Here is a 25,411-nt window from a genome sequence, read left to right as displayed (position 1 = left end):
CAAGTCTTCAGTTCATAGACCAGCATTCAGTTCATGCAAATACACAGTAGGCCAGGCATTGCAAACTCCAATATCAATAGAAATAGGAAAGTAATATAAATGACACATGCACAAAGGGCAGGGACTGTGGTGAAATAAAAATATCCATCTCTGGGGCACAGCTACCACTCAGTAGGCTCTGCAGCCAAATCTGCCTCATTTTTAAGAAATGACACAAACCTTGGAGTTCCTGTGGTGGCTCAGTTGTATTAAACACAGCTAGTGTCCATGGGGACGAGGGTTCAATCCCTGGACTCGCTCAGTGAGTTGGGGATCCAGCGTTGATGTGAGCTGTAGTGTAGGTTGCAGCAAGGCTCTGGATCCTGAGTTGCTGTGGCTGTGGCCTAGGCTTGCAGCTGAGCTGTGATTTGACTCCTAGCCTGGAAACCTCCAAAAGAAAGAAAGAAAAAAAAAAGAAATGACATAAACCCAAATGTGTGTGTTAGAATGGTAGCAACTAACTAAAACTAAAAATATGGGGAGTTCCCTGGTGGCTCAGAGGGTTAAGGATCAACATTGTCACTGCTATGGCATGGCATGGGTTTTATCCCTGGCCACGGAACTTCTGAATGCTTTGGGTGTGGCCAAAAATAATTTAAAATAAAAATAAAAGTACAAAAGAAAGAAAAGGAGAGGAGTTACTGTTGTGGCACAGCAGAAACAAATCTAACTAGTATTTACGAGGATTCAGGTTTGATCCCTAGCCTTGTTCAGTGGGTTGGGGATATGGTGTTGTCTTAAGCTGTGGTGTAGGTCACAGGTGTGGCTTAGATCCTGAGTTGCTATGGCTGTAGTGTAAGCTGGCAGCTGTAGCTCCAATTTGACCCCTAGCCTGGGAACTTCCATAAGCTGTGGGTGAAGCCCTAAAAAAAAAAAAAAAAAAAAAAAAGAAAAGAAAAATGACAAGCACTTGAAGATTTAATATTCCTTTTTTTTTTTTTTTTAAAAGAACAACTCTGAACTGTCACTTTGTGTAGCCAAGGAATTGTATTTAACTGAGGTGTAAGTTAGCCATGGGCTGGCTGGGGTTCAGGAGTGAGTCACTTGAATTTGTTTTTCTCTGTATTTACCTATAGACTTCAGTCAGATTCTCTTACAAGGGCCAGAAGACTTCTTGATTCTTGCCAAATAATAAAGGAATTATTTCTTTTTCTTTTTGGCCACACCCATGGCATATGAAATTTCCCAGGCCAGGGATCAAACCTTAACCACAGCTGTAACCAGAGCCACAGCAGTGACAACACCTGATTCTTAACCTGCTACACCACATGAGAACTCCAGGAATTATTTATTTTTCTTAAGAAGAAGGTGGAAGTAATTGTGACCATTAAGTAAGTTACACTAAATCCTGTGTTCTTTCCCAGAAGATAAATTATATGGTATTTTTAATAAGGAATGGGAACATGCAAATCTCATAAAAGCCCTGTGAGAAGTTGATTTTTATCTAAAGATTGTACTTTTTGTTATTTAAGGTATGTGTTAAAAAAATAGAAAAAGAAATGAGCTATCAAGCCATGAAAAGAAATGGAGGCCCCTTAAATGCATATTACTAAGTCAAAGAAGCCAATCTGAAAAGGCTACATGCTGCACATGATTCCAACTATATGACATTCTGGAACAGGTAAAACTGCAGGAGACGGTTAAAAGATCAGTGGTTGGAGTGCCTGTCGCAGCTCAGCAGTAATGAGCCCAGCTAGTATCCATGAGGATGCAGGTTTGATCCCTGGCCTCACTCAGCAGGTTAAGCATCTGGCGTTGCTGTGAGCTGTGGTGTAGGCTGCAGACGCAGCTTGAATCCCGAGTTGCTATGGCTGTGGTGTAGACTGGGTAGTAGTGTAGTTCCTATCCTGGGAACCTCCATATGCCACAGGCATGGCTCTGAAAAGCAAAAAAAAAAAAAAAAAAAAAAAAAAAAAAAAATCAGAGGTTGGGGAGGCTGGGGGAGAGAGGGGAAGGCAGTGTTCTGAGAACAAATGATCCCCAGAATGAGGGGTCACTAACAAGAACAGGTAGGTAGGAGTCTTGGCTGCTCAGAGCAGTTTCGGCCTTCACTACACTGAGGAGCAACCTATCACGCTTTCTATGCGGAAGATGAGACAGGGCACCAAGCTGTAATTCTCATGACCCCTGGTAAGCTGTTGTCCTTATTTAACTAAGAGGGAAACTGAAACCCAGCTCTGCTGAGGCCCAAGTCATAGGATAAAATCCAATGGCTGCGTTAGGGAAAAAAAAAAAGCAAGCAGTCTCTCCCTCAATATGTATACAGAGGGAAGAAACTTGAGACTGGAAGTCATAGATTCATCTCTTGGTTCTCCAGAGGTGATAGTAAAACGGATAGAACACTCTCTTCTACCTTTGAACCTTTGAAGAGCTTGTCTGATTGGGCAGGGACCTCAGCTTTGGGTTTAGGGAAACCCCTCTGGGTCTGCTTCTTTACCCAGGTGAGCTATGGGATCCAGATTGCTTGGAAGTTAGAAAAAAATCACCTTATCAGAGGGCTGGACAATATCTAAATGTTGCCTAGTCCTGTCTTAGATGGGCACTAAATAAATCAGTGAAATTTGACTGTTTTTAGTATCCTGAAATTGTCTCATTGTATTATTTATTATTTTGGCTCTTCTTGGGCCAGGGATCAAACCTATGCCACAGCAGTGACCCAAGCCACAGCAGTGGCAACACCAGATCCTTAACCCACTGAGCCACCAGGAAACTCCTCTCATTGCAGTTTATAAGGAACAAAGTAAGGGAGCCTGCTGGTCCAGGGAAAGGAGTCTTCCATCCAGTAGCTAGGGCAAGGTCCTGTCAGCTGCAGCATTTCATATCATGAGCTTATGCAAATTAAAATATATTGCCTTGTTAAGAAAGATTGAGCAATAGTTAGATTGAGAGATAGGGAGCGAGAAAATAAGCTATTTTTAAACAGTGTTGAAGCAGTCCTAGAATGAGCAACAGAGAGCCGGCCTGGACAGCTGCAATTTCTTCACTCAGCCTGTTCCCTGCACCTCTGCCAGTGCCTGCATCATTTTTTGCCTGTGTGTGACTCCAGAGGTCCAAGATTCCTCACGTCCAAACCTCAATCTCTCCTATAAGAGGGCTGCAAAAAACTGGTTTATCTAGAGCTGGGTGAAAGAAATAGTACCCAGCTATTTCTGATTTTATTATGCGTTTCACTCTCACTAGAATGTAAGCTCCATGAGGGCAGGGAATTTTGTCTGATCGCCGCTATATTTTCAGCTCTTGCAGCAGTGCTTTGCATGTGGAAGGCGTTTAATAAACATTTACGAGGAGGAACTGAGGGAAGGAGAGAAAGAGGAAAGACGAAGAGGGAAAAAGGGAAGAACGAAGCGGAAGGAGGAAAGGAAGGCCCATCCGTCAGGATCCAGCGGACGGACCGTAACTCCCAGCAGAACTACAACTCCCAGCAGGCCTCGGGGCCCAGAACAGGCCAAGGGGCTCAGGCAGGACCAGGCTCCTGCCCGCCCGGATCCCGGCGTGCCTTGCGAGCTCAGGCGCCGCCGCAGCGCCCGCCGGGACTTGTGGTTCTAGTTGCCAGTGGGTGGGGGTTGAGGCTGGCCATGGAGGCGGGCGGGGGCCGGGGGCGGGCGCAGGCCCCTCCCCCGTCACTTCCTGCCGGGCTGCGGGCGCCGGAGCGGCTCTTCAGCGTTTGCGCCGGCGGCCGCCGCGTCTGGCTCGGCTCCCCCTTCCTCTGACCCCCGGCCCGGCGGCGCCCGCCTCCTCCGCCGCCACTCCGCCTCTTCCCTCCCGCCGTTTCTTCCTCCTCTCCCGTCTTCCTTCCTCCTTCCCCTCTTCGTCGTCGCCTCCGCCCAGGACCGCCGGCCGGGGGACGAGCTCGGGGCAGCAGCCAGGTGAGGCGGCCGGGCCGGGCCTGGCGGGGCCCGCGCGGGCGCGGGCGCAGCGGCCTCGGGGAGGTGGGCGGCGGGTGGGGCTTAGGCCTCGGCGGGCCTGCGAGCCCAGTCTCCTTCCCCGGGCCTTTCTCCCGCCTGCGGGGCCTTCGCGGAGAGGCGGGTTCTCCCGCGCCCCCTGTCTCGGGGCGCCCCGCGGCCTGGACCCCGGGCGCCCCCAGCTCCTCCAGCCCTTACTGGGGCCAGAAACAGGTGCCACGCCGCCTTTCCTCATTCCTCTTCTGGCGCTGGGATGCCGAAGTTATTCCCGGGGCGGGGGGGTGAGAGGATCCCCGCTTCAAGTCCCTGAGGTCCGGAGCATCTGAATCTCTCCAGCCGGGTCTGTAGCATAATGGTTAGGAGCGTGGCCCAGGTGTCCAACTCTCTTGCAAGTCCCAGCGCTCTCCCCTTAGGCAAGTCACTGGAACTCTTTGTGTCTTGGTTGGAAAAAGGGGCTAATGCTGTCCCTGCCTCTGAAGGCTGTAAGGTTCAGTGAAATAGGGCGTGTAAAGCGCTTATCAGAGTGCCAGACCCACAGCGTGTCCCAATAAACCGTCTGCATAATTTATTAGCGTGATATTAAGGTATAACTTAATGGGTAGACTGGACAGAAGTTGACCTACCTACCCGTTTGGGTTTCTTTAGAGGCAGAAACGTTCAGCCAGCGTGCCCACAGCCAACGCCGGGGCATTGTTTTGGGTTGTTAACATCTGAAAGGGTCGTACGTTTAATTGGGACACTCTGTAAGCAGGCCGTCTGTAAAAGATAGACGCTGTTACTTCTATCGCCTCTGCTGAGCCAACTGCAAGGTTTTCACCAGCTCCCTCAGTATGAGCAGCCTGCCCATTTTTTCTGCCATCATCCGGCTTCTTCTTGTCATTCCATTTCTGGGAAAGTTTTCTTGAGTTTGAAAAACCTTTCTGAACACTTGCTGTGTGTTAGGCTCTGGAGGGAGGGTGAACGAAGCTGGAAAATGTCTGTCTTTTCTTGCGCGCTGCATCTCTAACTTCTAACTTTTTTTCACTGCAGCTTTGCTTTTATTTCCTTCGTCCCTGTTGGCCGACTTTCCTTTTAAGCTCTTGCCCCACCTCCGTGTTGCAGTATTGCTTATGTGGAAGTTTTCTTCTGTTCCGGCGAAGATGTGTGCTTCAGTCTGTTCTGCCTCTGTTCTCTGGCTGTGGGGACGTTTTTAAGGTCATTCTTCCCTTCTGCTTGTAGCTTTAATTGTTTAGAGGGTGGTGGAAAGATAGGCCAGGTTTTTGGTTGTATTTTGGACTTTTAGAAATCAGTATGCTTACCAAATGTAGATTACATTGCAGCTTGTTGAAGTAAAAACTAAACATACAGTTGGATTGTAGAAGGAGCAGTTTCTGTTATCCTGGTGACAGGTGGGATTTTTAAAACAGCACCTTTATTTAACGATAGTGAGTTTCTTTTAATTCTTAAGAGAATTAAGATAGTGAGTTCTTAGGTGAATAGGTGTGTCTTTCGTTAAGTAAATTCAACTCATCGAAGTTCACATTTACAAAGAGTAAAGGAGTGTGTTGACTCTACAGAATGATTCTCCTATAGCATAGGACTGTTTTAGGTAGTAAATTTCCTTATTTATTTAAACCGTTTTGATTTACACCCATCTCTCAATAATACATGGGATGCAAAGTGGCTTCCCTGTTTTTGACATTTTCCTACAATCTTCTGACGTAGTCTTTACCATCAGGAGGTTGTTTAAAGTCTTTTTTGCATGACTCTAAAAACACCCAAGTAAGCAGCTATATAAGCAATACAAAGCATGTCTTCTGCCATGTCAAAAATTGTGTCAAGGAAATGTTTTATTTAACATTACAGTCGATAATCTAATTTTTAAAAACTTTTCATTATGGGAAACATAAAAAAGTCAAAGAGTATAGTGAACCCCCATGTATTGGTCGCTCACATTTGATAATTATTAACCCATAGCCAAGGTCAGTCTTGCTCTATGTAGCACCCTGTCCTGCAAACTGGGTTATGGTGAAGTAAATCCTGAATATCATATATTTTACCAGATTGCCCTGGACTCTTAATCTGTCACAAAATTTTAGTGAAATCATAGTTCTCATTTTGTTTGTTGGGCTTCTTATCTCTTTATACTTGGTTATACTTGGTTACAGCAGAAAACAAAATGAGCAGCACTTGTTTTAGTACTTACCTGCCTCAAAGTCATGTCCAAAATACTGCCTTGCTTCTTTGAGTACAAAAGCAACGATTCTTGAACTATTAATGACTGTAATTGAAAAGCAGTCAGAAATACAGATATCCCTAATTCTGTTTTGATGGAGTCCTGTTAAACTACTTTTCCTGGGAAATAACTTTGTGTCAGAGTTAACTGCAGTTAATAATTCATGATGAAACTTGCAAAGTTTCTTTACAGTAGTTGTGTAAATACACTGCTATCACCTTAGGTTAAGAAGTGAGCAGAAGATATTTGATTTCAAAACTGTTGTTGAATTACTTTGCGAAGACTGGTCCCTCCCATCTGCTGAATTTACAAACTAATTCAGTAAATATGAATGAATTCACAGCATGAATGTTCATGTTTTTCTTTCCTATCTAAAAAGAGATCTTTCCTAGAATGGAAGTTGACAGGAATATTATGTTTATCATTGTTACTTTTCAAATTTCTGATCATGAACAGTTTTCAACTTTAGACCTATAATATCATTATTTCAATTGTGTAGGTTTACTTTTGAGCTTGATCAGGTACACTGAAAATATTTAACTTAATTATTAGAACCCAGAGATGAGGAGGGATATGCATACTTCTTAAAATTAGGGGGAGAAAAGAACAACTAATTTGGTGTCTAAGAAAGGACACTAAATGTACTTTATTTTAAAAAATACTTAATGCTTCCCAGTAGGCCTTAAGTAAAACTTAAGTATTTGGAATTGTAACCATAAATAGTTTATTTAGACTCAAGTGCTGTCTTTTAAGATTTAACCAGAAAGCCTATTTATATACAGATTATCTTAAATTTAGAAATGAGCCTGACTCCTAGAGTTCCCTCCTCTTCCCCCTTCCCCCGATTATGAAGTCTAACCCGTTAACAATTCTGGGTGTAATCATTAAACATGGGGCCATACTGTGCTGCTTCATCCAGAGTCTCTCCCCATAGGACAACAAGAGTACATAAAAGAGGAGGCACAGAGCAGGTCTCAGCTTGTAGGACAGTTTTCTCTGATGCCCTCTTGCTAGATGGAATGAGAAAGAGTACAGTTCACCACCATAAAGATGAAACTTTCATGAAAAAGGTGTCTTTCTGAGGGATGTCACAAATCAATTCTAGGGGCCTTGTGTATAAGTCTGCAAACTTGATCATATTTGATAACGTATTTAGTAACAAAGAATTCCTCAATTTGGGGAAACGTGAATTCCTCCCTCTCAGATGAGAGCTTTTGGAGTTGCTTTCTTTCTGTCAGAATAAAAATTTGGGGCCTTCGGAAATGTTTCGAGAATTTTATGACAGATTTTGTTTCACATTAGACCTATAACAGATTGTTTCAGATTAACTTCTTGAAGCAGACCTTTGTGGTTAAAATGCTTCTGGTGTGATTTTCTGCATGAGCTTTTCCTTTAAAAAAAAAAAACAAAAACCTAGTCAAAATCAAGCAGTTACGCTGTTCCCAAAAATGTAATTTACAAGTTAGAGTTTGAACCATGAGAAGATATGTTAGTTGCTATATTTTTTCCCCAACATTTTATTAAAAATTTCACACATATAACAAAATTTAAAGAATTTCAGTGTACACCTCTATTTATATCTACACCTACTTTCTGCCATTAGTTTACTGTATTTGCTTTATCCCATGCTTGTTCCATGAGTCCATTTTAATTCATTCATCCATTTTATTTTTTAACGTATATCCAAGCAAATTATAACATCACACACAGCATACATATCTACTACAGTTAATTTTTAAACTGAGATGGTTCTTTAAGATATTCCTAGATGTTTAAAAGCTAAGAGCTTTGTAGACTTCTGTTTCCAGTTTTGCTCTGATTACAGAACTTCACTTTTTAAAGGAAATTATTCAGTGAACTTTTGCACTAAGATGTACTTACCTATAAATCAAGTATTACAAAGTTTGAATAATATTAATCAAATCCTTTGTTCTCACCTAAGGAGATAATACAGCTTATAAATATGTAGTTATGTTGATCTTAACAAATGCCACCAGATGGAAGTCTTGGATATGTTTTGCTGACAGCTTAATGATCTGAACTAAGAAAAACCTTACCAAAGATAATTATTTTAAAAATTGGCAAAATGGGCAAATTACTGCAACATCAGCCTCATTTACAGCTATGGGAATATGAATATTTTTAAAATAAATACTACAAATAGCTTAATTTATTTTAAAAACATTTACATTCCCACGGTTGTGAATAAGGTTGATGTAAAGTGATTTATGTCACCAGATAAATGGAGGTAAAAATGTGTTCTCTTCAGACTTAATTATATTTTCTGGAATAACACATGTTCAGTTATTTGTTAAAAGAGTATATTCAGGGGACTCCCTCAGAGTATATTTACTGAAAGCAAAAAGTAAATCTATCCAAGAATGTATTAGCTTTCGATTAAAAATTGGTCTTCTAAATATTAAGTTTGTAGCCCATCTGCTTCTGTTTAATTTGGAATCTAAAGTGTGACGACTTTGTGAGTTTATGACAGTAATGGAGGCAAAACAAATCATTGTATTATAATATGATACAGAGGTCATAATTGTCCTAGAGGCTATTTGTCCTGTCTACTGGGCTACAAAGTCTAAGAAAATGTATTTAGTTACGCTGGGGTCTTAACCCGAAATGTAAATGGTTGCTCATCAGATTGTCTCTGTATTTGAAGTAGCATTAGAACTGGTTGCCGAGTGAGTGTGGGCTGATTTTTAGTTAGCATGTTCTCTATTCCCGTTTAAAACTGTTTTTTTTCAAGTGGTGTGTAACTATAAGTTTATATTTATAGATGTTTATGTGACCAGGGACAGGATTAGTGAATTTGCTGGATAATAATATTTGCTACTATTTATTGAGCTCTTACCATGTGCCAGGTTAGGATTACAGGGTGAGAGTTATTTGATGCAGCAAAGGAATCTGAAAGGTCAGATTGAATTTATGTAATAATATAAAAGCTGCTGTTCATTGAGCCTTTCCTTTTTGCCAAAGGTTGAAGTAGATGCTTTACTGTCGTATTTCTGATAGTCCCCAGTGTCTTTGCAGAGGAAGGGTCATAATAGCTGAGTTACTGAGGCCCATCTGGGAGGTCAGGTAACTGGAGCAGAGTCCTGAGCTCTTTGCTCTGAACCACACTTCATTCCTGATTATTCTCAGGTGCTTTTTGTTTAGGATAATTTATTTTGTGGGTTACCAGTGTTTTCTCCCCCATTCTCCCACGCACTGCAGTTAGGATGGATTTTGTTCACTAGGACTTTAGACAAATCGGAAGAAAAGTCTGGTTCAGTAATACTCAGTCTTTTAAATGAATCCTATTTGTCATTTCTTTGAAATAGTTTGAAGATTTACAGTTTCTTTTTGTTTGTTGTGGTAGATCGCTGCAGTCAAATTAAAACTTTTAAAATGGATTCAAAATTCGGGGGTGGGGCTTAGAAATGAATGGGGAGGAGGATGTTTCATTAGCCTTTGTGTTGAGGAAGGCTTTTCCCTAAATTATTGCTCTAAGCCTTCGTGAAGTTTAATAAAAATGATTTAACTGTGGACAAGGTTGCTGCTAAGAAAATTGTTTCTTTAGAATATTATTCTGCTTTATAGAAAATGAGTTAACTAAACCTTTTATTTATTTGTTTATCTTTTTACAGCCACATCCATGACATATGGAAGTTCCCAGGCTAGAGGCTGAATTGGAGCTACAGCTGCAGGCCTACATCACAGCTCACAGCAATGCAGGATCCTTAATCCACTGAGCAAGGCCAGGGATTGAACCCTCATCCTCATGGATGCTAGTTAGGTTCGTTACCGCTGAGCCACAACAGGAACTCCTCTAATTTGCTTTATAGGATTATTGTTCTTTTGCTTCCCAGCCATTTCTAACATTATTTCCTGACTAATTATATCCAGAATATTTAATGTAACTTTCTTTTTGGTATTGAACTGCCTCTTAAACAATTTCTTTTTTAATTCCTTTGATTCAATGATCTCCTGAATAGGAAGCCTCTTTGATTCTCCAGCTAGGTGTCAGTCATCTCTATGGCTAGTTTTGAAAGACTAGTTCAGTAAAATTAAATCTGCCTCTAGATTTGGGGTTTAGTGAGATGGTGTATGTGTTTCCATTCTGTGTTTAACCTCACCTGAGGCAGTGTGTCTCATTAATCATGAAAAGGTGTTAGAAATGTCTTTTCTTTGAATGAAGTGAGCAGATAATGCTTCTTAAATTGTTACTGTATTGGCTTCCCTCAGGCATGAGCTTTGTGATCTAACTAGATCTTGTTTGATTCTCTCACATTTTTGCTTTTTTTGGAGTCCATGCTTTCTATAGATTAAAATTAATTGAAGCATGAATTTTCTACCCTTGCAGATTCCACCCTGATACAATTAGAGCCATTGTCTGCTGATGCCGTTGTGATTTGGTACAGAATGCTAGGCAGTCCTTTCCTCTATCAGAAGATAATTCATATGTAATGATAAGTCTGATTATTCTTGGAGGTTTATGTTCTTCCACAGTGTAACCTGCTCATTGAGGCTCCATGACCCTTTACCTAGATGACTGTCAAATATAGTCAGGTAAATAACTCTCCTTTTGGTTTGTAGTAGAGTGAAACTTTACAGTGTGGAACATGACTGCTTCAAGGAACTGATTTCCCTATTAACTAAGAATTGATCTATTAAGCACGAAACATAAAAAAGAATAAAGTTAAAAAAAAGTTTTGGGAGTTCCGGTTGTGGCGCAGTGGAAATGAATCCAACTAGGAACCATGAGGTTGTGGGCTTGATCCCTGGCCTCACTCAGTGGGTTAAGGATCTATTTAATATATTATAAAGTTGACGCCTGTGGAGTAACTTGCTCAAGGTAATTCAGCTGAGTGCCAGAGTTGGGATCCTAACTCAGATCCTCACCCAAACAGCCGTGTAATAGCTGGTTTGCTTGTATTCTAAAATCAACGTCTTGCAGCCAAGGGTCCTTTTATGTTCCTCTGTGTTTTTAATTATGAGGTGATGTGTATTATAAGTGATTTGTTACTATTAATTATAATGCCACCATAGGAGTTTCCACTGTGGCGCAGCGGGATCAGTGGCATCTCTGCAATGCTGGGATGCAGGTTCGATCCCTAGTCCAGCACTGTAGGTAAAGGATCTGGCATTGCTGCAGCTGTGTGTCATAGGAGGCAGTTGTGGCTCAGATCTGATCTCTAGCCTGGGGACTCCATATGCTGCAGAGTGGCCAAAATAAAAAATAAAAAAGCCACTGTGAATTATTTAAATTTGTGTTGAATTCAAGGTTCAAATGTTCCCATTTCTTATACAAATGGGAATTCCATGAGGACTGGGACTACATCTTATTTGTGTACTCCTCTTTCCCTAGTGCTCAGAATAGTGCCTACAAATAGATGTTCAGTAATTATTTGTTGAGTAAGTGAATAAAACACTGAATTTAATTCAGTCTTTTTGCGTTCTAGTATATTTCTTGAGTGGGAAAGAAAGGAGGTTGGGCTTAATCCAGTCCCTCTTCTCTGCTGCTTGGAGTAAGTGCTGTATTGATATATTGGTCATAATCATGATGACTTTGGAAATGATTGGGGATTTTTTTTTTTTAAAGTTTGCTCATGAATGTGAATAATATATGAATCTTAGCTATCACTTGTGTTGTGTTAAAGATGCTTGAAATCCCAGTGGTTGCAGACTGCTGTTTTTCTCCTCCCTCCCCTTTTTTTCTTTGCTCTTTAGTTGCTGGCAGTTGCTTTTCACCGTTGTCATTGTGTCTGACTCTGGCTCCTTTTTTCTGTTTTAATTTTTATTTTAATTTTTTACTGAGTATAGTTGATTTTCATTTTAAACTTCAGGTTTGGGCTAGAAAACTAGATTACCAAATCTGCCATAAGTGAGAAAACTAGATAACCAAACCTAGTGTAAACCTTCAGCATAGATGGGCTCCGTATTGAGGGAAGCCCCTCCTGGTAAAAAGCGTGGGCTCTATTAGGTAGTCCTAGACATCTGCTTGGGCTGTGCAGACGCCTTTTCAGTTCCCATTCATGCTGGTCTTTTGAATGGGTGAGCTTATGGAACAATAGGGTTCTAGATTGGAAAATTGTTAGTATAGTATACTATTTATAGAAAGAACAACCTGGGTTGATAAAATGCTATAGAACCAATTAGAGTTCATGATTTTATTTCTGAAATTATTTGGATAGTGCACAGCTTTTTGTTGTTTATTAAGTCACAATAGCAGTGTGAAATTAAAATGAGCAAAATTACTTTGTTATAAAAATGGAAAAAGCATCTCAAGGTAAGGAATTCTATTTGTTACTGTCAGCTGCTATTTAAGGAAGGGGGAGCCTCTAGATAAATGAGACTGGAGAGATTGAGAATTAAATTCTTATGTCACCTGAAATCCAATTCTAAAGAATGATTATGACTTGGATTTACTAGAGGTAATGTGCTTTTTCATATTTTGCAGTTTAATACAAGAATATTTATGTACAAGGTGCCATTTTGTAAATTTTCCCATGTAATTGTGTTTGAACCACCAAGCATATGGTAAGAATGTTTATGAATAAAATATTTAGTCAGTGTGGAAACTGTAAAATTTAAAGTTCTGGCTTGTGTGATTGGGCAGTATTTGATGTCCAGTTCCTTTTTAAAAATTCCAAGGTATTCATAGGTCTCTTAGCAGAAAGTAATTGAGAATTAAGGAAATTTCTACTGTCTCTTATCTTTGTGTCTCTGCAAAGTACCCTTTACCTAGTTCCCAGGCAGTTGTGTCTTTTTTAGACTCTACAGTGTGCTGCTTCAAGCCATGACACCATACTTTCAGAAGCAAGTAGGGAATAATACTTGTAAATTTTAGGTTTCCCCAAAACTTTAGCAGTGTCTATCTTCATTTTCAGAAAAAGATCTGTTTTAGTCAATAACTATTGTTTCTTATTTTCCAGGAGTTTCCCTACCACATAACCTCTCAGAACTGAACCAAAACAACATTGTTCCTAGAGTGCTTATTTTTAAGGTATGCATGTTTTGGCTCTATAGTTTCAGGCCTGTTCGTAATCTGTAATATATTTGAAATCTTAAATGACTTGTGTGGAAAATGGCTTTTACTTCTGGCTGTAATATTAGAGACACAGAAGAAGTTTTATGCTGTTTGATTTCTTTTTACTCTTGAGGTTTAATTAGAAAGTAAATACGGGGAAAATTATTGGCAAGAATATAAAACCTTGTAGCCAGCACTGCCATATACTTTAAGTGTTAGAGACATGAAAATTGACCACTGAAGTGTCGTTAAACATAACTCAGTCAGTAGCATTTTGGTCATAGAAACTTTTGTAGTTTACCTTTGATGTCTCAGATTGTTTATGTCAAACTTGGTTTTCAAAATTGGAAATAATTCAGCATTGTTTTCTGTTGTGAACGAAAACAAGTTCCATTTACCACTGACTGCATGTGATCATCTCAACCAAAAAAGTTTTACCCTAAGAGGGTATAAGATTTTACAGTCCTTCGTCAGGAAACTGCAAAACACTCTGCAAACACTGACATACTTTGTGTTTTTTTAGCTGAGAACACATCATCGTACTGTATCTCTGAGGTCGTAATTAGTAGACAAGTTAACCCCACTTTCTTTGAGAATGAGGAAATTGACACATAAGGAATTTAGAGATGTTTACAAAGCTGAGGGAATGGATTTGCACTCATTACACCGAATTCGTATAATGCTTTTCATTTCAAAGAGCCAAATAACTATTACCCTGCCCTAGGATTCTTTCGGTATTTTAGCTCTCAGACTATTACAACTGAGACTTTGTCAAAGAGCTTATTACAGGTTCCTTGGTGGCTCAGGATCTGGTGGTATCACTGTTGTGGAGCAGGTCCAGTCCCTAGCCTGGGAACGTGCACATGCCAGGGACGTGGCAAAAAAAAGAAAAAAGAGCCTATTACAGAGTGCTTTGGGGAAACTGAGGCACCAAGCAGTGGATTGCCAAGAGTTGGATATATAATTGCTCTGAACTGGGAGTAGAATTGAAAGCCCAAACTCAGAAGTTTCATCTAATTTAACGTTGTTGGTTGCTATTTAGCAGCAAGACTGGTTTCTTAGAAACTAGATCTTGGTACTGGTCCATTTTGCATGAAGATGATGGTAAATGCTGTTGTATTTCTAGATAGATGGCACATGGTTACGGACTAAAGTTTCTGTTTTCTGAAAGGAAAAGTCAGTTAACTATGTTGAACCAAACCCCTTCTTATTCAAAAATATGTCACATAATACTACTGTTAAAATTTTCTAGCACATCACAAATAGATACTCATTTTGGCTTAAAAACATGTCCATATTTACAAAAATAATACGTGTTCAGTTATTTGGTTTTTTTGGCTATGCCCCCAACACGCCAGGGATCGAACTTGAGTCATAGCAGCGATGACACCAAATCCTTAACCACTAGGCCACCAGGGACCTCTGCATTCAGTTATTTTTAAGAGTTTCTCCTAGGGAAGGGAAGAGGGGAACTCGATAGGGTTTCAGACCTGGAAAAGACAATAAGGTTTGCGGCTTGTTATGCTGCCGAGGTGAATTTTTAATTTACTTTAGTATATAGTATGATGTGATTTTTTTATGATGAAGAATTAATAATGAATTATCTTTTAGAAAGTACTGATTTATTGTTAGATTTTATTTTATTTTTGACACAACTGCAGCATATGGGAGTTCCCAGGCTAGGGATCAAACTCTATCCGCTACAGACATAACACCAGGTCCTTAACCTGCTGTGCCACAACAGGAACTCCTAGCAGCTCACTCCCTACATTTGCATAGAAAGAAAATCCTCCCTTTTCTATTTGGCATTGGGCCAAGTGTGAGAGGGGAGCCACAGTCAGTCACTTGTATTGGCTGCAAAGGTCTTCAGTAGGCTGGGTTGTTTCCAAGCATTATGTTTGGCTCATTTTATTGTCTTGCAAGTGATTGTACCTCATCATGGCTATTTGTCCTGTGTCTTTCTCTTGAGCACCAAGTACATTTTGGTCTTTTTTTCCTTCTTCTTTTAGGTAATTTGTCATATTTCTTTTCAGGAATCTATTATTATTATTATTATTATTATTTTCTTTTTGTCTTTTTGCCTTTTCTAGGGTCGCACCTGCAGCATATGGAGGTTCCCAGGCTAGGGGTCTAATTGGAGCTGTAGCCACCAGCCTACTCCAGAGCCACAGTAATACGGGATCTGAGCCACGTCTGTGAGCTACACCACAGCTCACGGCAACGCCTGACCCTTAACCCACTGAGCAAGGCCAGGAATCAAACCCGCAACCTGATGGTTCCTAGTCGGATTTGTTAGCCACTGAGTCATGACGGGAACTCCCAGGAATCTTTTATTATTGTGTGACTTGCTATGTGGGCTGCTTTTGGACATTATTAGCTTGACATTGACATTGTCTTTTTGAAAATCACTATGCAGGTTGATAGCGATTGCCATGTTTCTGTACTTGTTGTTGTCCTGCCTGCAGGTGTTTGGGTAATGTTTGGAGTCAGTGAATTGCTTTTTCACTGGTAGAGGAAGGTGAAGATAGGGTGGTATGGTGTATGGTGGTGGGTGGGGAGTGAGTTGACCTGCAGAGAACATACAAATACATTGCAGCTAGAAAGATATGTCAGAAAGGATTTTGGAAATAACTGTTGTAGGGGGTTGTAAGGGGATGGTGTGGATGTTTTTTAGTTGTATTTGAAGGCTTTTCTCGAAATGATGGTTTATTCCTTAACTTCTGTTATTGTTGACAAAGTTTCTCTGAGAGTGAAGCCTCTCAGAAACCATAGCGAATAGATTAATAGATGTACAGTTGGTTGCTTGGAGGTCTCTTGTGTCTTGGAGGAAAAGTTTAACACAGCATGTAGCACTTGAGAATGCCATAAAAGGGTTCACATTCAGTAGATGCTTAATACATTTTTGTTGAATAGTAAATGAATATATCCTAAAATAGCTGTTGGTACTGCTAATGTTTTGTCATGGTGAAGAACTGGAATATTCCTTTGTAGCTGTTGTACTCATACTAGATAAGATGTAATGAAGGTGAGAAGGGGGGATATTTAGTGCAAAATTTTTGCTTTTCTAAAAGCTTGAATTGGGATGACATTTTTCTTTTTCTTCCTCCCTTCTTTTTAAAGAACATGTCTTGTTTGCAAACATCTCTTACTACGAAGGAGACTGAGGTGTTCATTACATAAAAGTATAAATACTTCATTATTTCATGTGTTAATCCTGTTAAAAATTGGATATTAAAAATGATGTTTTTCTGTAATTGGTGAAGTAGGTATTTCCTGCTGCAGTAATTTAACAATCTGTTAGTTGAAACTGATTAGGCAGAGCCTCCTTACCTGCCCACTTGCATCTTCATAAGCATCCTATCTTAATAAATTTATTTCTTGCCTATCAAAAAAGTAATTGGGACTAAGTACTATTGCAGGTGGTACTGTAAATGTTTTCAGAAGGATCTGCCTTTTTTGTGTATTACTCAGACTGTGCTCTCAGTAGGGCCCACTGTAATAGATTAATTGCTGAGTTAGAAATATGCATTTTGTGCCTGACCACTTTTTGGCACATGTGTAATTTTTAAAAATGCTTTTATGGAGTTGAGGTATCTCCCTTCCCTACAACCTGTTAAAAAGTACTTGACACTTGAGAAATGGAAGCTGCCAACCAAGGTGAGACTATTTTTAGGAGATTTTTATGTCACCAAGCCAAAGTTAGGACCTAGGGGGACTTGAAATTAGGAATCTTTTAAAAAGCGGTACCCATAACTTTATCATAGCACCTCTTCTAGTGTTACAGTGCTTCCGGGTACTCCATAAATTTATGATTTAAGAATAGGATAGACATATTTTCTTGATTTGATGTCTCAGGCTCTTCAAAGAGGAAAAAATCAGGAGATAAAAGATTCTCATCTGTGCTGGAGGCAGGAGGCAGGTGGCACAACACAGACTTAACAGTCAAAGGTGTTTCCAACACTGGGGAAACCTGAAATCTTTGTGTTTCAAACTTTTCATCCTGATTTTACTCTGTGTGAAATACTCTTCTTGTAAAAGAAGACCCTAATAAAGCAGTTTAATCTCTCTTGAGTCCCTTGTTTATCTGATGGACAACAATCCTTAAAGACAGGTTTGAAGGAAAAGTTAAGTTTAGATTTAAGGATTTAATCTCAGGATGGAGTACTGTCGAGCAGAAGGGTCTAAATTTATACAGAAGTAGTATCTCTGAAATTCTCTGATTTCCCCTGAATGTGTCTATGAACTATATATAAACAACAGTGGTGAAAAGTCTTATTTGTCCTTTGAATTATGTGGGTAAACCATTAATTTCCCCTCATTCATAACTGTGGTAGTTGCCTGGCTTCTCTTAGAAGAGGAGCATCTGTTGAGGTAAAATATCAGTGTCAGTTTTTTAAGAGCCTTTGAGATGAAAAGGGGATTTTCTTTTCCTGTCAGAGAATATAAGCTACTTAATACATTAGTAAGATTTTGTGGATTCTTACATATGTACTTGAAATAGCATCTCTACCCACTAGATAGCAGTAGGTTCTCCCATTCTGTCATTGTAACAACCAAACAGTGTCTCCTGACATTGTGAAATGTCCTTGGGGAACAAAATTGCCTCCTCTTTAGAACCGCTGTTTTAGATTTTCTTTTCAGGCTTTAAAGACACATAGAAATGTTAAATTAGTAAGTGACTAAAAATGAGTACTATTTGTTGAATTTAAAAAAAAAAAAATTTTTTTTTGGCTCCACCCACAGCTTATGGAAGTTCCAGGGCCAGGGATCAAATCCAAGCTGAGGCTACATCATGTGCCACAGCTGCGGCAACACTGGGTCCTTAACCCACTGCGCCAGGCCGGGAATTGAACCCATGCTGCTGCAGAAACAATGCTGGATCCTTAACCCACTGTGCCAGAAGGAAACTCCTTAATTTGTAGTTTTGAATTCCTTGCTTCAACTAACTGTTAGAAAGAATAACTATTCCAGATGTACTTGAGGTTAACATTTTAGGGGCAATCTTTATTTTAAAACTTTAATTAAAAAACCTATGAATTTATGTTTGTGACTGGAAATGCAGGCAGTGGGCCTGCTGTAGAGAATATTTAGCCAAAAAAGATCCCTTTGGGTCCCACCCTTTCTAAATTTAGTTCATTCATTCAGTCTTAGACTGAGAGCCAACCCAGAGGAGAGTTGGGTTACTCTTGGTATGTGAGTGGACTTCAAAGTAGACACTTTGCTTTTGGCTTATATTTTAACCTGTGACCTGTGGTTGGTGTTGTGAAGTTGTGAGTTCACTGTAAATAATTTTTCTTTTCTTTTCTTTTCTTTTTTTTTTTTTTTTTTTTTGTGAGAGGGTAGAAAAATGCCCTCAAGGCAGTTTAAAAAGAGAAGTTCCCATCATGGCTCAGCAGAAACGAATCTGACTAGTGTCTGCGAGGACGAAGATTTGATCCCTGGCCTGCCTCCCTCAGTGGGTTAAGGATCCAGTGTTGCTGTGAGCTATGGTGTAGGTTGCAGACTCGGTTCGGATCTGGTGTTGCTCTGGCTATGGTGTAGGCCGGTGGCTACAGCTCCAAATCGACCCCTAGCCTGGAAACCTCCATATGCCTCGCTGTAGCCCTAAAAAAAAACAAAAAACAAAAAACAAAAAAAAAAAAGAGAGAGAGTGAATAAGGGAAAGAAGGGGAAGATTGATAGAGAAATTTTTATATTTTGGCATCTGAATGAAATAACAATGAAGCAAGGAATTCAAAACTACAAATTAAGGAGCTTCCTTCTGGCACAGTGGGTTAAGGATCCAGCATTGTTTCTGCAGCAGCATGGGTTCAATTCCTGGCCTGGCGCAGTGGGTTAAGGATCCAGTGTTGCCGCAGCTGTGGCACATGAACAATGAACCTTTTAGCTGACCTCTAAAAGGTTCTGGACTTGTTTCTTTTTTTTTTTTTTTGTCTTTTTGCTATTTCTTGGGCTGCTCCCGCGGCATATGGAGGTTCCCAGGCTAGGGGTCCAATCGGAGCTATAACCACTGGCCTACACCAGAGTCACAGCAACGCGGGATCCGAGCCGCGTCTGCAACCTACACCACAGCTCACGGCAACGCCGGACCGTTAACCCACTGAGCAAGGGCAGGGACCGAACCCGCAACCTCATGGTTCCTAGTCGGATTCGTTAACCACTGCGCCACAACGGAAACTCCTGGACTTGTTTCTTGACACCGGCAGCTTGTCTGCTAAGACTGGTATCTTGATCTTCAGTGGATCTCTGTTATTTTGTTCTGATTCCAGATGTAAACAGTGAACAACTACAGTATTGGGGAATTTTGTGGTATAAGGTAAAGTTTATGCTTCTACTAACCAAAGTCATATTTTAAGACTTTTGTTTGTCTTGTTTTGAGTTTTATGGTTCTTTTTTTTCTCAGCAAGAGAGAATGTGCCAGGACTTCTCAAGTAACTTAATGGCTCTGGTCATTCATGTCTTTCTAGAGGTTCAGCTTTAATTAAAAATCATTTTGAGGAGTTCCCATCGTGGCGCAGTGGTTAACGAATCCGACTAGGAACCATGAGGTTGCGGGTTCGGTCCCTGCCCTTGCTCAGTGGGTTAACGATCCGGCGTTGCCGTGAGCTGTGGTGTAGGTTGCAGACGCGGCTCGGATCCTGCGTTGCTGTGGCTCTGGTGTAGGCCGGTGGCTACAGCTTCGATTCAACCCCTAGCCTGAGAACCTCCATATGCCGCGGGAGCGGCCCAAGAAATAGCAAAAAGACAAAAAAAAAAAAAAAAAAAAAAAAAAATCATTTTGAGACTTAAAAAAAAGTTAAAGTAACAAAAATTACCCTGTAATAGATGTGTTAGTTTGCTGCTTTCTGCTTGGTTGGCTTTTTCTGTTCTTTGTTGCTTGTTATTTTTTAGTACTTTTGACTTAAACATTTTCAGCTTTTCGAAGGATGGCCATGAAAATATGCAGAACTGCCCTTATTTTTGACTCATGAATAAATTTAAATGTCTTTAGATGCAAGGCCTTTGGAAGATGCTGTAAACAGTCTCCTCTGTTCCTCAGGCTCTACCCGCTACCAGTAGAAAAATTGCCAGTCTGAAATCTTTTCCTCTCTTCTTCATCCTCTCCACTTTTGCTTTTAATAGTACAAATACTATAGAATGTTCTTTCCTATTCAGATAATTTCTCAGGGTCATGAGCATTGATGTGGGTGCCTCAGTTCTTGTTTGGGGCCTATAAATAAATATGACCATCTCAAACAAACCTCTCGTGAAAACAAAGAGATCTTTATCATCATAAGGAAAAAGAAACAGCAAACGTGAGGAATTCCTCTCTTTCTTCAGTCAACTTAAAGGAAAGCTCTCAGGGTGCCAGCCTAAGTAGTTGGCCCTAAAATGGAAGCAGTATTTAATCACCTGTTAATGGTGTTACCAATCCATTTTGCTTTCAGCTTCTTATCATTTTGAGATCAGAAACCTTTACTGTATTGCATATATAATAGAAAACTTATTCATATTTTTAAATTTGCATTTTTGAATATAAGCTGTGGTTTATGATTCTTAATATTCAACAATAAATATTATACCCTGCTGGTTCTCTTTGTAAAATAAACATGCAGAGCGTGTGGGTATTATAAGTTGTTTAAAAACACTATGAGAAAGTCATAAGGCTAGTGAACCTACCATATAACAAGGAGAAACACATTTCTAATACATCAACATAGCTACCTACTAAACGGGGCTATTTTCATACTTGAGTAGGTGACACCAGTTTTGACTGAATATTGGCAATTACGTATCTCCTCTATAATTTATCTTTTTATTTTCTTTCCCTACAACTTTCAGGTAGAACTTTAGACTTCATAGCACTGAATTAACCTGCACTGAAAGCTGTTTACCTGCAGTTGTTCACTTTTTTGAAAGTGACCATGTCTCAAGTTCAAGTGCAAGTTCAGAACCCATCTGCTGCTCTCTCAGGGAGCCAAATACTGAACAAGAACCAGTCTCTTCTCTCACAGCCTTTGATGAGTATTCCTTCTACTACTAGCTCTCTGCCCTCTGAAAATGCAGGTAGACCTATCCAAAACTCTGCTTTACCCTCTGCATCTATTACATCCACCAGTGCAGCTGCAGGTAAGCGTATGACTCCAAGTGTCTTCTGTTTCAAATGTTTTCTTAGCCTGTGTTCTGATCTGATAAGTAGATTGCAGATGTAGGGAGCTCTCACACATTTATCTTCAGGAAGCAGAAGAAAGTATTACTGCCCACACTTCTTTATCCCAGATATGAAACACTTGTTTGTATATTGGGTTGATGGAGGCCTTGGACAGACCATTTTGAAGTGTGAGAAAGAAAATTGGAAACTAAACTATAAAGTTTACTGTGTTATAAAGTGGTGGATGGCAGAAAGAATTGAATAATAAATACTACTTTGGATATTCATTACTATATGGGAAAATTTCTGCTTTTAAAGTTATTTCCCAGAGGAGTTCCCTGTTGTGGCTCTCGATAACAAATCCAACTAATATCTGTGAGGACACGGGTTTGATCCCCGACCTCACTCAGTGGGTTAAGGATCTGGCATTGCTGTGAGCTGTGGTGTAGGTTGCAGATGTGGCTTGGATCTGGCGTTGCTGTGGCTGTGGTATAGGCTTGCAGCTACAGCTCCGATTTGACCCTTAGCCTGGAACTTCCATATGCCGCAAGTGCAGCCCTAAAAAAAAAAAAAAAAAAAAAAATTTATTTCCCAGAACTGACTTGTAGGTGTAAGCCTCCTTTTTGGATATATATAAGATTTATCCCAAGCATGGGAGCAGCCAGATTTACTGGAAAGCAAAAGTGTGTTACCATTCATTAATATTTATTTTGAAAAAGTAAGTTTAAGTTGAGGTTCCAGAGGTAGTTACGAAATCATAGTGTGGACCAATTAGAAATGGAACAAAGAAGCAGAGTTTTTTGGTTTTTTTGGTTTTGGCTGGAGCATGCAGCTGCTTGATGTGGGATCTCAGTTCCCAGAGCAGGGATTAAACCCAGGCCGTAGCAGTGGAAGCACCAAATCCCAATCACTGGACCACCAAGGAACTCCCAAGAAGCAGAGATTTTTTTTTTTTGAAAGGAAATAAGTTGAGAAGCAGTCATATTTGAATATTAGGAAATTAAACCGAACTAAATACTCTCACTCATCAGAAAGGATATGACACCTCTGAAAAAAGAACCTCCTGAAAACAATATTCTGCTTCCCAAACCTCCCCTGCCTCCGCCGAAGTTGCAACACCAATTAAATGGGGTATCAGCATGGGTGTCTCTATATTAGAGTCACCTTCTAACAAATTCTTTTCAACTCAATATGCTTGACAGTTTCGCTTGCATTTCCTCCTTCATCCTCTCATTTTCTTTACTTTTTAAATCTGTTCTTAGAGCGTTACCTTGTCCCACTCTCATCTGCATGGCATCTATCATGCTACCTCTAGACTTCCTTGGACTGGCTCACCAAATAGCATTCTTACCTTGTTATAGTCCCCTAAAGAGTCAGTGTTCCCCAGATTTGCCATTTGAATGCCATCTTAATAGGAAATGGCACAGACTATTTCAGTCCTCTGGGATTTATTGCTGTTTCTTCTCATGTGTTCTTATATCCACATTTTGTTAATTTTATAAAAGTCCTGTCTGCCAAAGCCATTTTATTTTTCTTGTATAATTGTCAGAAATAGATAAAGCCTGAGGATGGCAGCCTCTGGTGATAAGACTAGAGGACGTACCAAGAATGAGAAGTTAGCTGTGTGGAAAACGACAGTCGTTGTTTGAGAAATGGTATTGGCATGTTGCGTTTTGTGAAATAACGAACAGGGTACAGTTGACAGCTGTTGTGGTAACCAGTGTGTGTGTGTCTCTGCTCAAAAGATCTCCTGGTTATTCCTTTGTGTATAATAGCAGTGCTTCATCTGATTTCAAATCTTGCGTGCCTGCCATAATTTAGTTATTCCTCTGACTTCTGTTCTCTCTCTTTTGAAGACACACCCTCTCCTAGGTTACCGGGCTTCAACTGGTTCAGAAAAGATCTGGCTGTGTCTTCAGACTGTGCCCCCAGTGTGGTTTGCAGTTTTGCATCACGGCTGCTCTGAATCCTTAGACCTTCATTTTTCATATCCCTGGTAGAGCCACAGTCTTATATGCTACTAGTTGACTTCAATGCTCTTACATTATTTTTCAGTTCCTTCTAATATGGCACACCCCAAAGAGAAAACCCCAATGTGTCTTGTGAATGAGTTAGCCCGTTTCAACAAGATTCAGCCTGAGTATAAGCTTTTGCGTGAGCAAGGTCCAGCTCACTGTAAGGTAAATATTGTCCATACTGCTTGTGCGTTTATAACCCACTAGGAATGTTTTCTTTCTTTTTATATAGTTGCAAGTGGTGCTCTGATTCAAAATACGTATTTTTTAACTGCTGAGGTTGTCTGAAAGAGATGCAAAAGTACAGATTTTTGGCAAGTCGCTTCTTTTTTCATCTTTGCAGAATGGGTCAAAGAAAAGATAATGCATCTTTTGGGGGATATTTGGCTTTTAAAACTCCAATTAGTGTGTGGTTGTTTAAGATTCTGAATAGAGACAATTCCCAAGTACCTGCGAATGATTTCCTGTGAGTTTTACAGGCTCCGAGCCTCCTGGCTACAGCCTTCCTCTGGCTCCTTTCCTGCTTGTTTGCACGTGCACGTGTACCTTAGACTGGGCAGGGAGAGCAGGTGAGCAGGAAATCAGTTTTGCCACTTGCTAGCAATCCAGATACAGGGTTTGAACCTGAGAGGTAGGAATCAGTCACCCGGTGTGTATTTTGGATTGTCTCTGATTTCAGTATCCTTGTCATTCCCCTCATCTTAGAGAATGAAAGACTGACTGAGATTTGAATTTTTACTACTTGTTATTCAAGAGTTCAGTCTTTTAAGGTTGTTTGATATGTGTGCCAATGTACATCTTGGAACTTAAATGTTTGCATATCTGGCTTTACCTTTTGCAGCTCTAATATGAGAGGATTTGGTATGAGGGGGAATTGGGCTCCTGTTTCTGATCCTAGCCTTGCAGTAAGATAATATAATCTTAAAAGGATAAGTTACATGTCTCCTTAAGCCTCATTTTTCTTGACAGGCAAAGCTCAAACCTTGAATGATAGCAAGTTTCTCTTTTCATTTGACTAAAAGTAACATCAACCACAATCATAAATAGGGACCATAGGATAGTGCAGTTAGGTGCCTTTGGAGCCAGACAGATCTAGATTTGAATCTCAGCTTCTTATTAGTTGTGTGCTATTGGGCAAGTTGCTACTTTTTTTGAACCTCAGTTTCCTCATCTGTAAAATGGGGATAATAATACCTACCAGCTAGGCCTGTTGTGAGAATGTATATTAAAGCGTAGAGCACAGTGCCTGGCACTTAGTGTATGCTTGAGAGATGGTAGTTGTTATTATTACTAAGCAATCATGCATTTAAGAAAAACAGAAATTTCCCACTCACATGGAGCTAGTTTTAATTTATTCTAAAGCATAATTATATTTGCAATATTTCTTTAGAAGGCAATTGGCTGTTTTTTATAATAGTTCTGTTTCTTCTACAGGATTTTTTTTTGCAGACCTTAACTTTGGGATTCCCTTTGTTAACTGTTTCTGGTATTTTTTTTCAAATACGTGCTCTCTCACTTGAAAACTCTATTAGTACTTAAGGTAATTTGGCTCTGTGTTCAGTCTGTAACTACGTTTTTTTTTTAACCTACAAGTTGTTCAAAGGAAAAGTGATTCCTTCTAGATGACTGTTAAACTATTTAAAAAGTCAGAGGTCTGGTGTACTTTTAATTCTGTCTGAACCAAGATCTAACCTCACTACCAACCCTCCACACAGAAGACAGCAGAGTGGCAGCAGCATCAACGGGACAGTCCTGGAGAAAGTCAAAACTGATCATGAAATTAACTCTTTTCTGTTTTAGCATTTTCCCCTTCAATGTCTTTCCATGAAAGGATCACGAAAATGACCCTGGGATGGGACAGCACTGCAGGCTTCTGCTGGTTGACCTGACTTCTCAGGCCTGACAGGGTTTTGCGTTCATGTTATTGGTGCTTAAATGAGTAACTTTTTGAACTGCAGCATAAATACAGGAGACCTCTAACGTTTCAAGGGGGATGAGGGATTCTTTAATTTTTCCCCTTTAGTGAAAGCTGTGCGCTGAGGGAATCCTGAAGTTAAGATCTACAAGAAAAATCAGCTATGAAGGCAAGTCAGC

The 25,411-nt window shown here is 40.1% G+C and overlaps 1 protein-coding gene across 50 annotated transcripts in view; it reads left to right on the top strand.

Moving 5' to 3' along the window:
• Nucleotides 1-25,411, top strand: part of STAU1 (staufen double-stranded RNA binding protein 1) — a 98,475-nt gene that overhangs the window by 30,240 nt on the left and 42,824 nt on the right. For 10 of the 50 annotated variants that reach the window (XM_085004210.1, XM_085004193.1, XM_085004199.1 and 7 more), the window contains one exon: nt 13,077-13,147. Coding sequence is in view for 20 of the 50 variants with exons in the window: in XM_085004183.1 (XP_084860309.1) it covers nt 21,076-21,280; nt 23,358-23,482 (330 nt within the window). In the remaining 30 variants the exon portion in view is untranslated. Of the gene's footprint in view, nt 1-3,661; nt 3,906-13,076; nt 13,148-20,992; nt 21,281-23,357; nt 23,483-25,411 lie in introns of those variants that run through there. The other 40 variants (XM_085004208.1, XM_085004200.1, XM_085004188.1 and 37 more) reach the window with 8 other exon arrangements.

This window comes from Sus scrofa, chromosome 17 (genome assembly GCF_054392235.1).
Source record: "Sus scrofa isolate SSC_HxYL_T2T_F1_AM1 chromosome 17, Sscrofa_HxYL_maternal_Yorkshire_Landrace_v2.0, whole genome shotgun sequence".
NCBI classification, from domain to species: Eukaryota; Metazoa; Chordata; class Mammalia; order Artiodactyla; family Suidae; genus Sus; species Sus scrofa.
Note: the sequence above shows the minus strand (reverse complement) of the source record. Positions and strands in the feature narration are given on the sequence as shown.